Source organism: Euleptes europaea, chromosome 21 (genome assembly GCF_029931775.1).
Source record: "Euleptes europaea isolate rEulEur1 chromosome 21, rEulEur1.hap1, whole genome shotgun sequence".
Lineage (NCBI taxonomy): Eukaryota > Metazoa > Chordata > Lepidosauria > Squamata > Sphaerodactylidae > Euleptes > Euleptes europaea.
In genome coordinates this window covers 2,634,350-2,645,804 of record NC_079332.1, presented here as the reverse complement: position 1 = coordinate 2,645,804, position 11,455 = coordinate 2,634,350, and the positions used below count along the sequence as shown (strand labels likewise).

General features: G+C 46.3%; 1 protein-coding gene across 1 annotated transcript; it reads right to left on the bottom strand.

The window, feature by feature from the left end:
• Positions 1-312: 312 nt before the first annotated feature.
• On the bottom strand, positions 313-8,258 carry NTAN1 (N-terminal asparagine amidase). Its single transcript, XM_056866359.1, has 10 exons — positions 8,178-8,258; positions 5,797-5,899; positions 5,646-5,711; positions 4,914-5,022; positions 4,202-4,275; positions 4,023-4,076; positions 3,254-3,307; positions 2,012-2,109; positions 1,419-1,532; positions 313-584 (listed from the first exon to the last, which is right to left on the bottom strand). The coding sequence occupies exons 1-10, from the start codon at positions 8,256-8,258 to the stop codon at positions 405-407; spliced, it is 933 nt and encodes a 310-aa protein (XP_056722337.1). The 3' UTR covers positions 313-404.
• Between the last annotated feature and the right edge of the window lie 3,197 nt (positions 8,259-11,455).

Below are 11,455 nucleotides of genomic sequence, written 5' to 3'. Positions count from 1 at the left end.
ACAAATATAATGCTCTTATAGAACGATGCCAGGAATACGACCTTAGGCTGTCTAGGTACATTCTTGTAAGATTGCTGTCGCAATAACTTATAACAAGATAAGCTGGTGGCTGAATCTAGCCGGCCTAATGTTCCTGCAATAACATCTTTGTTGGATTCCCCTAGATATTATAAGATTGCGCTGCCTACGCATGCACCCAGGTGGCCTGCTGTGTAAACAAGTGTTAAAACACTTACGTTGAGGCCTACTTGCGCAGTAGAAGACAAGGCATAATACATTATTTTCTGTGTTATGCCTATGACAGCACATATGGATATTATAACGCACTTCTGTAGTCCAACTCAGTCTCTGACTGTGAGCTCCTTGTTTGGTCACCCGTGCTTTCTCAGTTTCTCCCCTGCGGGTTAGATTTGCTCAGAAGAAACCCTCTCCCAGAGGCCGTCTTCATTCTTGATATAGATCCAAGGTTTCCTGCTGGGGAACAGGGTCCTGTCCGGGAACGGATGCTCCTTCAAACACGACAGGGTCGCTCGGATGTGGGAAATGAAGTGAGGCGGTTCGGCCAGAGGTGAGGTGGAGAGATTCTGCAAAAAGAAAAAAATATATTAATTTAAAACTGAGAGTGCAAAAGGCCTTTTCTTGAGTCAGACCAAGTGTCTATGCAGCTTAGTGTTACTGACTCTGGCAGACAGCCACCCTCCAGGAAGCCAGTCAAAGAGCTGCCGGGGATTGAACCCACGCCTTTCTGCGTGTGTACACTAACAGGCAAGAGGGGAGGAGCTGTGGTTCAGAGATACAGCATCTGCTCCAGGATACTCTCGAGCGATGGAGAAAGCCTAGAAATCCCCAGCCAGTCAGGGGACAGGACCCACCTCGAAAAAACCTACATCTAGTAGGTTACACTAGTAAACTGTGGCAAATTAACCTGGCCCTGTTCTGCAGGGCCTGAAAGACTAAGATGTTCCACCAGGCCTATGGCTGAGGACAGTGACAGTTTTTACATGCTAGCTGGCCTCCCCCTCCCCTCCCTTCTTCTCGGTCCTGGTCTCCTTCCTCCTGAAGCAGTTGAGATAGCTACATGCCTGGTGACCTCGTTACCATCTGTTCGCCCACCAACATCATATAGAAGTATAGTCAAGACACCATCTTATACTATTTTGTATTAGCTAGATTAGTTTTAATTAGGAGTTTTATGGTTTTAATTAGGAGTTTCAAATTGTACTTATGGGTTTATGGATTTTATGTTGTAAGCCACCCTGAGCCCTGTTGGCAGGGAAAGAGCGGGGTATAAATCAAATCAATCAATAAAGAAAATCCATCTGTTGAAGGGGAAGGTTGGCAGGTCATGCGAACACAAAGACAGCCCCTTGAAGAATAGCTGTGGGCCACCTTTTTTCTGTGGGTATCTCATCCATTACCTGCAATATGTACTGATCGTCTTGTTCTAGCCAGAAACCCGCATGATGGAAAGGCATCCAGTCGTAAGGCCCGATACAGAGTTGCTCCTTTCTGGAGTCATAAATGTTCACCATCTACAACAAAGAGGAAAAGCACACCCTTTCCAAGGGCTGTTTGCAAGAAAGAGATAGGTCCATCACAAGCAGAACCAGAATCCCTCAACCTTTGCCTTGGTAGAAGAACACACGCACAGCTTGGAAAGTTATCTTTTGAAAAACTTACGAATAAGTTACTGTGCTTCTCAAAGTCAGAATGGTGTAGTGGTTGGACTAGGAGATCCATGTTCAAATCCTTGCTCTGCCATGGAAGCTGACTGTGACTTTGAGCCAGCCACACACTCTCAACCTGAACTACCTCACAGGATTATTGCGAGACTAAAATGGTGAAGGGTTCCCTGGCTCCCCCAATCGACACTCCACCAAGCGACCCAGTCTGAAAACCTGAAGTCCAGACATATACCAGTATCACCAAGTCTTTTCTCTTCCTCACTACAAAGCTGGTTATTATAGGCAACCAATTGCTCTCCCCTGAAAAAGCTCATCTCTGATCTTACCTGGGCTCCAGTTAAGATGCTGGCAGACCGCAAATCCTCCTCTGGTCCTTTGTCTGGAAAAGTAGCATGGAAGATTTCTCCGGTCTTAACATTTGCTGCTGGAAAACAAGGTGAGAACACAAATTAGTACAACCCAGAACTGAAAACAGCTTATCACTCCCTGTGTCCATGGACAACAAAAACCCACATGAGAGAAAATATCTTTGCGACTGCTGTCTGGTGTGTCCCTTTGTTCTCTGAAGGTGCCGGTCACAACGAGGCTCTTTCCCCATTGTCTCCCTGCAAATGTATATCCCCCATTGTCTCCCTGCAAATGGGACTATCCCCATTGTATTTCCCCATTGTCTCCCTGCAAATGGGACTATCTCTTTGCCCCAACCAAAGACAAGTGGGAAGTCTTCTCTTTGGGCTGCGTTCTGCAATGCCATGGTCTGGCACTAGATGCCGCTGTTGGTCAATTTACACAGCTAACATTCTTCACCTATAAGGATGCTTTTTCACAAGAGATTCTAAGGTAGATCCATATGTCAGCCTAAAAATCCACAGATGCTGCTTTTGAACTATAAAGGGACACATGTCAAATAGCAAAGGAAACTCCAGAACTGAGATATTGGTCAATTCCAGATCCAAAGATCTGTGCTTTTAAAAGGCAAACGTAGTCCCTCCCTAATCTAACTCCAACGCCCTGATTTTAACAGCAAACGCTGCTACAGAATTTATTCCAATCTAGTTCTCTTTCAGTTTGTCTTTAACTATGTATTATCTACCGTCTATGTTTCCCCTTCTCCTCCATTTTATCCTTACATCCAGCCCATGAGATAGTTTGGGCAGAGTATGCAACTGGCCCAAAGCCACCCATTGAAGTCCATGGCTGAGTGGAGATTTGAACCTGGGTCTGTCTTGTTACACAGAAGACACCCCCTTCCCTCCATAGGACTCGGTTGTGTACTTTCCTCCTTTGGGTATACCCAATTGCTGGGGCATCCACTTAAGTTTTGAATCCGCTTTCCTTTTGCATTGTCTATTTTATTCTAAATATAAGTGCATGGTTTATATGTTGCCAGCTCTGGGTTGGGAAATACCTGGGAGATTGAGCCACCTTGACAATCAGAATCTGCTGACAGGGCTAAATATAAGTACATCCTGAACAGATAAATAAAATAACCAACCAGCTCAAACATTTTCTACCTTTGTCTGATCACCCACAAAGGTGCATGGTTGCCAAATTCAAATTTTACTCACCAATTCCATAAATGTATGGATAGTGATTGCCCTTTTCCTGCCGGTCATTCAACTCTGTTATTAAGAAAAAAGAGAAATATCTCATAAGCTCTGTGCTGATTCAAACAAAAGCGAAGCTAACCCAAGGTACAAGCAACACCATAGCTTTCTCTTTGTAGTTAAACTTCATTGTGGAACTCCCTGCCCCAAAATGTGGTGATGGCTGCCAACTTGGAAGGCTTTAAGAGGGGAGTGGACATGTTCATGGAGGAAAGGGGTATTCATGGCTACTAGTTAAAATGGACGCTAGTCATGATGCATACCTATTCTCTCCAGGATCAGAGGAGCATGCCTATTATCTCAGGTGCTGTGGAACACAGGCAGGATAATGCTGCTGCAGTCATCTGGCTTGGGGGCTTCCTAGAGGCAGCTGGTTGGCCCCTGTGTGAACAGACTGCTGGACTTGATGGGCCTGGATCTGATCCAGCAGGGCCTTTCTTATGTTCTTATTGTGAACAGTTGGGTCAAAACAATGCTTAGTGGTATTGTCACTAAGATCCACCTGTACATAGTACTGACACATGGTGTTGCTAGAAATTGATATAACCTGCAATTAATTTTTCAAAATTTAAAAAGGGGCAGTGGTACCGATTGCAAAGAACAAAGTGGAAGAGCGCTTGGCCCCAAAGACAGGAAGCAAGCAGAGAGGCAGGGACACCAAGGGCCACACAGTTGGGAAAACTAAAGGTCGCCAAGAGAAGGGAACAGAGGACGGCTCTGAAATAATTACCTGTCACACAGAACGTCACTAAATGGACATTGTCCTGCAAGCGGTCAAACGCTCCTAGAAATAACAGCAGGAACAAACAGAAGAAGAAGAGTTGGATTTTATATGCCGACTTTCTCTACAACTTAAGGGAGAATCAAACTGGCTTACAGGGAGTGGATGGAGGAAGTGGATGGACTTACGGAGAAGCTGATTGGTTAGTCGCTGGGATAAGTGTCGATCATCACTGAAGCCGCCAACTAGATGCAATTCCAACCTGACCGGCCAAAGGAAGAAGTTATGAACGTTTCCGGGTTAGAGGGAGGGGCCAACAGCTCGGTGGCAGAACCCATGATTTGCATTCATAAGGTTCCAGATCTAATCCCTTGCATCGATAGACTTGCTGGAAGAAAGCCCTACCCTGACCCTGCCTACTTCTTAAAAACTCTTGGCCGGTGCCATAACGCCCACGGGCACCACTTTGAACTGAAGGATTAGTCAATTCAATCAACAGGTTTGGATTCCTGCATATCCGTTCCGCTAACTGTGGCCCTTTCCTCCAGCGCAAGGACCTTTCCACAAAGAGAAAAGCCTCTTGCATCAGAGGGAGGCGCCACCGTTTGCAGAACCGAATTGTGGGAATCAACCCCTGGGATTAAATATTAATCAGCCAGGCACATTCAACTTATCGCTTCAGGATCGATTTGATTCCAATGCGTTACTGCAACCGTCGTCTTTCCAATTATACGCCAGTGTTTATTAAACTGCGACACCACTCGAGCTTAAAATTCTGGAAATGCACAAATTGATTTCACTTCACTACTGGAAAGGAACTATAATTAACCAGCCTTTTTTATGGATCACCACTCAAAAGCGCTGAATAAAAAAACACGTTTGAAATTTTTAAAAGCTGACCTTCCATATTCTGTGTTAGGAGAGAGCGCTCGGACAGCGCTGGTAATCAACAAGACTTCTTTGTCTGTATCTGACCCATCGCAGTGGGTCAGGCAGGTGGCCCCGCTACCTGAAGAAACATGAACAAAAACAGGGTTTTTTGGGTTTTTTATGCTGACTTTCTCTACCACTTGAGGGAGAATCAAACTGGCTTACAATCACCTTCCCTTCCCCTCCCCACAACAGACACCCTGTGAGGTCGGTGGGGCTGAGAGAGTGTGACTAGCCCAAGGTCACCCAGCTGGCTTTGTGTGGAGGAGTGGGAATAAGGAAATCCTATCTTATGACCACACAAAACCCAAAAATAACTGAATCAGTGGCAAGGTTCTTACAGCTAGCAATCAGGTATCATGAATGGTGTGTAGCTTTCCTTAATGGCTGATTTGGGATGGTTTTATTAAATTTTATTTATTTGTACTCGGTTTTATCCAAATGTATGTTCTTCCTTTTTACATGCCAATAAAGGCTTGCATTGTTGTGTTGTGTAGGAGTGGTTTAACAAACCCAGTTCACCAGATTAGCGTCCACCGCTCATGTGGAGGAGCAGGGAATCAAATCCAGTTCTCCAGATTAGAGCCCACCGCTCCAAATCACCGCTCTTAACCACTACACCACGCTGACTCAAGGGTCAGGTTCACCACGCTGGTTCAAGTACTCAAGGGTCTCTTCTCCCCATCCCTCCAGCTGCAGTACCTGTGTGTCTTAACACTACCAAGTGGCAGGTGGTTGCGTCGTCAGATCCTAGAATCGAAACAGACCCTGTTGAGAAGCAGAGAAGCAACGTTAGGATCTTGGCTGCTCGTCTTGGACTTCCCCATCAGGCCCCTGCCAGATGCCCACATACCATCTTTAGGAGTGGTCGCTGCAAACTCTCTTTGCTGGACATACAAAAGGCCTCGGGGTCCCACTGTTTGAGCGGGCTGGCTCCTTAGTAGCTTGGCTCTCTCCTGTTGACAAAAATGGGACAGACACCTTTGTATCTGGACACACCTAGAAAGGACACCACTACAAGCATCTGACGAAGTGAGGTCTGGTCCACAGAAGATTATGTTGGAATAAAAAGCTAGTCCTTAAAATACCAGAAGACACCTGTTTAATTTTGGCGACAACAATATAGCTGGCTCCTCTGGAATTAGTACCAGGTTCAGGGACTCTTTTGTGCTTACTGAAACCTCATCCGGGGTTTAATATTTCTTTGTTTCACACTAGTGTTGTGTTTTGATGGTTGTGAGGCGCTCTGAGCCCAGCCTCAGGCAAGACAGAGCAGGGTAGAAATTTAATAAATAGTGTAACAGTCACACCTGGCGATGATGAAAGTTAAAAATAACTGATGGACATTAGACCGACGTCTTTTGGCTAATCAAAATAGCCAACCTGGCCAAGCAGAATCTTGTGTTCCTAAGATGCGTTCCCAAAACATACCACGGTGTGATAACAGTGGGGAAGCAAGTTCAGCCCTGCAACAAGATGCCACAAAAAAACAAGATTGTCTGGCAGAGCCATGGTGTAGAGGTTAAGAGTGTCGAACTAGTACCTGGGAGACCCGGGTTCGAATCCCCACCTGTGCTATGGAAGCTCGCTCAGCGACTTTGGGCCAGTCACACTCTCAGCCTAGCCTACCTCACAGGGTTGCTGTGAGGATAAAATGGAGGAGAGGAGGATAACGTTTGAGTCCCCATCGGGGAGAAAAGGTGGAGTATAAGGTAATAAATGAGATTCGATCCTGGGTCTCCCAGATCCTAGTCTGATAACCACTAGCACATTGTGGCACATTATAAACAAACAAAATTTTAATCAGATATATGATTCTGGGACTAGAATCCACTTCTTCGGGGAGGGGCTGTGGCTCAGTTTGTAGAGCATCTGCTTGGCATGCAGAAGGGTCCCAGGTTCAATCCCTAGCATCTCCAGTTAAAGGGACTAGGCAGGTAGGTGATGTGAAAGACCCTTTTCTGCCTGAGACCCTGGAGAGCCGCTGCCGGTCTGAGTAGACAATACTGACTTTGATGGACCAAGGGTCTGATTCAGTATAAGGCAGCTTCATATGTTTATGGTTTTACTTATATTCTGGGGAGGGACCGTGGCTCAGTGGGAGAGCATCTGAGTTGACAATACTGACTTTGATGGACCGAGAGTTTGATAAAAAATTTGGAGAGGGGCTGTGGCTCAGTGGTAAGCCTCTGCTTGGCACGCAGAAGGTCCCAGGTTCAATCCCCGGCATCTCCAGTTAAAGGGCCTAGGCAAGTAGGTGATGGGAAAGACCTCTGTGCCTGAGACCCTGGAGAGCCGCTGCCAGTCTGAGTAGACAATACTGGCTTTGATGGACCAAGGGTCTGATTCAGTACAAGGCAGCTCCACGTGTTCTTCAGGACACTTCATGTGTTCTTCAGGAGCGTATATTAGGAATACAAGATTCCACTTGGCAAGGTTGGCTATTTTGATTAGTCAAAAGACGTGGGTCTGACTAGTCCTTAAGGACTAACCTCCACCACCACCACCACCCAAAAAAACCAAAGATCCAGTGGAACCTTAAAGATTAACATTTTATTTCAGCATAAAGTTTCTTAATTCGATTTACAGGAAGGAAGGAAGGGAGGGAGGAAGGGAAAGGAAACACCCAGGGCGCACCAGACACTAAAGACAGGCATGCTCAAAGGTGGCTGGTTTGCTTTGCTTTTAAAAAAAAATTCTTCATTTAATATATCCATAAAAACAATATTATAATAATAATAATAATAATAATAATAATAATAATAATAATAATAATAATAATAATAATGAGAAGAACAAATAGTATTCTAATTTAACAATCAAGGGACTTCCCCCTCTCCCTCTTCCGTCTAAAATTAAACTGTACAATCTTTTGCTAACGGGACTAATCCCAACATTATTTTAATTAATCTGTTCTTGTCGTATCCAACATTATGAAATCCATACCTAATACAAAAATTAACGCAAAGTACGAATAAGGGATTAGATCAATGAGCATCCTTTAAACGGCCCCGTTAAAAAAATAATTTTCACAGTCCGTTCTCCAAGCCTCCCTTTCCCCCCCCCCCAAAAAAAATTGTTCATTATCATTCTGATTGATCAAAGCTGTAAGCTTCGCCATCTCGGTCCATTCCAGCATCTTTTTGATCCCATTCCCCCCATTAAAAAATTGCTTCTTAAAAAATATTCTGCATGCGAGTCCCCCAAATGCAAAAAGCCATGCAAAAAGCTCACCTCCAGCTCCGGGTAGGAATAAAGCCGCTGCCTGGCCAGCTGGGACAGGTCCACCCGCTCCCCGCCCACCAGCAAAGGCATCTCTGGCCAGCCACGCCGCAGGCGGCCGAAGGAATCCCCCCGACCTTCCTGCCTTCCACCAGCTGATCGGGGGAGCCACGTGCGCCCCGCCGCGAAGGGCCCTGGGAAATGTAGTCCCGGCTTGCACAGGGACTCTGAGCGTGCCTTCCAGGGGCAAACGGGGGTCGAATGCATGAATGTAGGAAGCTGCCTTCTACTGAATCAGGTCCATCAAAGTCAGGATTGTCTACTCAGACCGGCAGCGGCTCTCCAGGGTCTCAGGCAGAAAAGGGTCTTTCCCATCACCTACTTGCCTGGTCCCTTTAACTGGAGATGCCACCTGGGATTGAACCTGGGACCTTCTGCATGCAAAGCAGATGCTCTACCACTCAGCCACAGCCGTTCCCCATGGCTCTCCAGGGTCTCAGGCAGAAAAGGGTCTTTCCCATCACCTCCTTGCCTGGTCCCTTTAACTGGAGATGCCACCTGGGATTGAACCTGGGACCTTCTGCATGCCGAGCAGATGCTCTACCACTCAGCCACAGCCGTTCCCCATGGCTCTCCAGGGTCTCAGGCAGAAAAGGGTCTTTCACATCACCTACTTGCCTGGTCCCTTTAACTGGAGATGCCACCTGGGATTGAACCTGGGACCTTCTGCATGCCGAGCAGATGCTCTACCACTCAGCCATGGCCTGCCATCCTCTTATGAAGCTGCCTTCTACTGAATCAGACCCCACTTGGTCCATCAAAGTCATATTGTCTACTCAGACAGGCAGCGGCTCTCCAGGGTCTCAGGCAGAGGTCTTTCACATTACCTACTTGCCTGGTCCCTTTAACTGGAGATGCCACTGAGGATTGAACCTGGGACCTTCTGCATGCCAAGCTGATGCTCTACAAACTGAGCCACAGCCCCTCCCTGAAGAAGTGGATTCTAGTCCCAGAAACATATACCTGATTAAAATTTTGTCTGTCTATAATGTGCTATAATGTGCTAGTGGTTATGCCAAGGATTGAACCTGGGACCTTCTGCATGCCAAACTGAGCCACAGTCCCTCCCCTAAATTGTTTGGGTTAGCATATTCACCCCAGCATCGGGTTTTGTACTACAACCTCCAGGTAATAGCTGGAGATCTGCTATTACAACGGATCTCCAGCCAGAAATCAGTTCACCCGGGTTTTGTACTACAACCTCCAGGTAGTAGCTGGAGATCTGCTATTACAACGGATCTCCAGCCAGAAATCAGTTCACCCGGCGGGAAATGGCCACTTTGGCAATCGGACTCTATGGCATTGAATAGCTCAGGTGTGTTCTGCCCACCGGAGACAACTGGAGCAGGTTGCTGTAAACCTCTGCACACACCCCTACAAGCTTGGCTGACAGCCAAGCAGCAGCAAAGAAGGAAACCCAAGGCAATTCCTGCTTTCTAAGGAAGAGTGTGGGGGGGTTAAATGTGATTTGAACCCAGAACCTTGTTTGTGTGTTTCCCATGTGTCACTAAATGGACATGAGAATGCACTGGCACCTTCTGCCCACAAAACAGGGGATCTCTCTCTCCGTCAGGGTCACATGAAAACATGAAGGTGCCTTATACTGAATCAGACCCCTGGTCCATCAAAGTCAGACCGGCAGCGGCTCTCCAGGGTCTCAGGCTGGGGTCTTTCACACCACCTACTTGCTTAGTCCCTTTAACTGGAGATGCCGGGGATTGAACCTGGAACCTTCTGCAAGCCAAGCAGATGCTCTGCCACTGAGCCACAGCCCCTCCCCAAACAGGGTCCCCTCTCATACAGGAAGCAGGGCCTGGGGTCTTTTAATTTTTTACTCCATTTTATCTTTTTTACAGACATTACGCGGGGACACACACACAACAATTTCAACCCAAAATTTACAAAAACAAGCAAACAAAGAAAAAAACTATTAAAAATAATTGTGCAAGGAACCAAACACAGCAGTTATGAAGAATATAATATTCAAAACTGGAGCTTGCATTTATGTCTTCCGAAGAGCTACTTTTAATAATTTCGCTTAAAGCTCGGTTAACTTCTTTGGACAAGTAACTAATAGGTATAAGATAGTGAAAAGTGTGGGCCCTCCTTTTGCCTGTCCTTTTAGGACTCCAACGTGACTTTTTCTATCAGATCTTATTTCCGACACTGTGGTTAATGGATGTTTCTTCTGCAATGGTTTCCCAAAGCACACTAACGGTGTGACCCTAAGGAGAGTTACGTCCTTCAAAGCCCACCGACTCCAATGGACTTGGAAGGGTGTAACCCCGCTTAGAACGGCAGTATAAAGTGTACTTTTGCTGCCCTTTGTAGACTCTAACCGTTCCTCACGTGTAGCAATAAAACTTTGTTCGAAATTAACAAAATTAACTCCACGCCTCTAACTGGACTGAGCATTTCTGAAGGCTGAACATCTCCAGCCCAGAAAGAAGAGGGAAGAACAACTTTTCACACACTGAGTGCTTATGAACAGAATAAAGTCTTGCTGACGTTTTTACGCCAATACTCATCTTAGCTTCCGTCTCCCTGATTTGTCCAAGCACGGGGATCCGATTCTCTCGCAATGTATGAACATGAGAGCGCACGACGTGTGATGAAATACACTTTTAAAAAGTAAAGGAGAGTCAACCTTTAGATTTAAGATGAGGCGCAGGGAGCAGGGGGTTTTTTTGTAAAGGAAGCGGCTTGGTCAACGACATCTTGATAGCCCTTGACTGCCTTATTGCCTATGTTGATAGCAACAGAGGAATCGCGAATGTACATTGCTAGGCTGATCATCCTGGATTAACAATGTGCTGCATCCTCATTGGCTCAACCTCCAGGCGTATTCCTAAATGAGAAACCTCAGTGGGGTTGACGGGAGAGGGAACCAGGGGAATAACAGACTTCACAGCGCAATTGTGCTCCCTAGGGACATTGAAACCACGCTGGTGCCGGCTGCCAACCCCCATTCCAAAACCCAGGACAAAAAAACCAGGAAACACGGTTAAAGCGCATCTCCCGACCGGCTCTTCAGTGCAACGTACTAAACATCTCGAGTTCAGTACAATGCAGTTGTGCTTCTGAGGACGACACCTACACTCCTGCTTAACATTTTGCTTCCAAAAAGGCATTGAAGAAATTGACCGTTCGGGAAAGTGGACCAAAGGATCTCCGGAGAACACCTTCTCACCCTTAAAAACGCTTTGCCCCCTTGAGTCCAGCGGTCAGAG

What these genes read in the sequence shown, in the direction of transcription:
- NTAN1 (XM_056866359.1), bottom strand. Translation starts at nt 8,258, where the DNA reads ATGCCTTTGCTGGTGGGCGGGGAGCGGGTGGACCTGTCCCAGCTGGCC. An exon ending in ATTCCTACCCGGAGCTGGAG is followed by an intron (nt 5,900 to 8,177) that starts GTGAGCTTTTTG and finishes TTTTGTCAACAG; the next exon opens with GAGAGAGCCAAGCTACTAAG. An exon ending in ACTAACCAATCAGCTTCTCC is followed by an intron (nt 4,077 to 4,201) that starts GTAAGTCCATCC and finishes TGTTATTTCTAG; the next exon opens with GAGCGTTTGACCGCTTGCAG.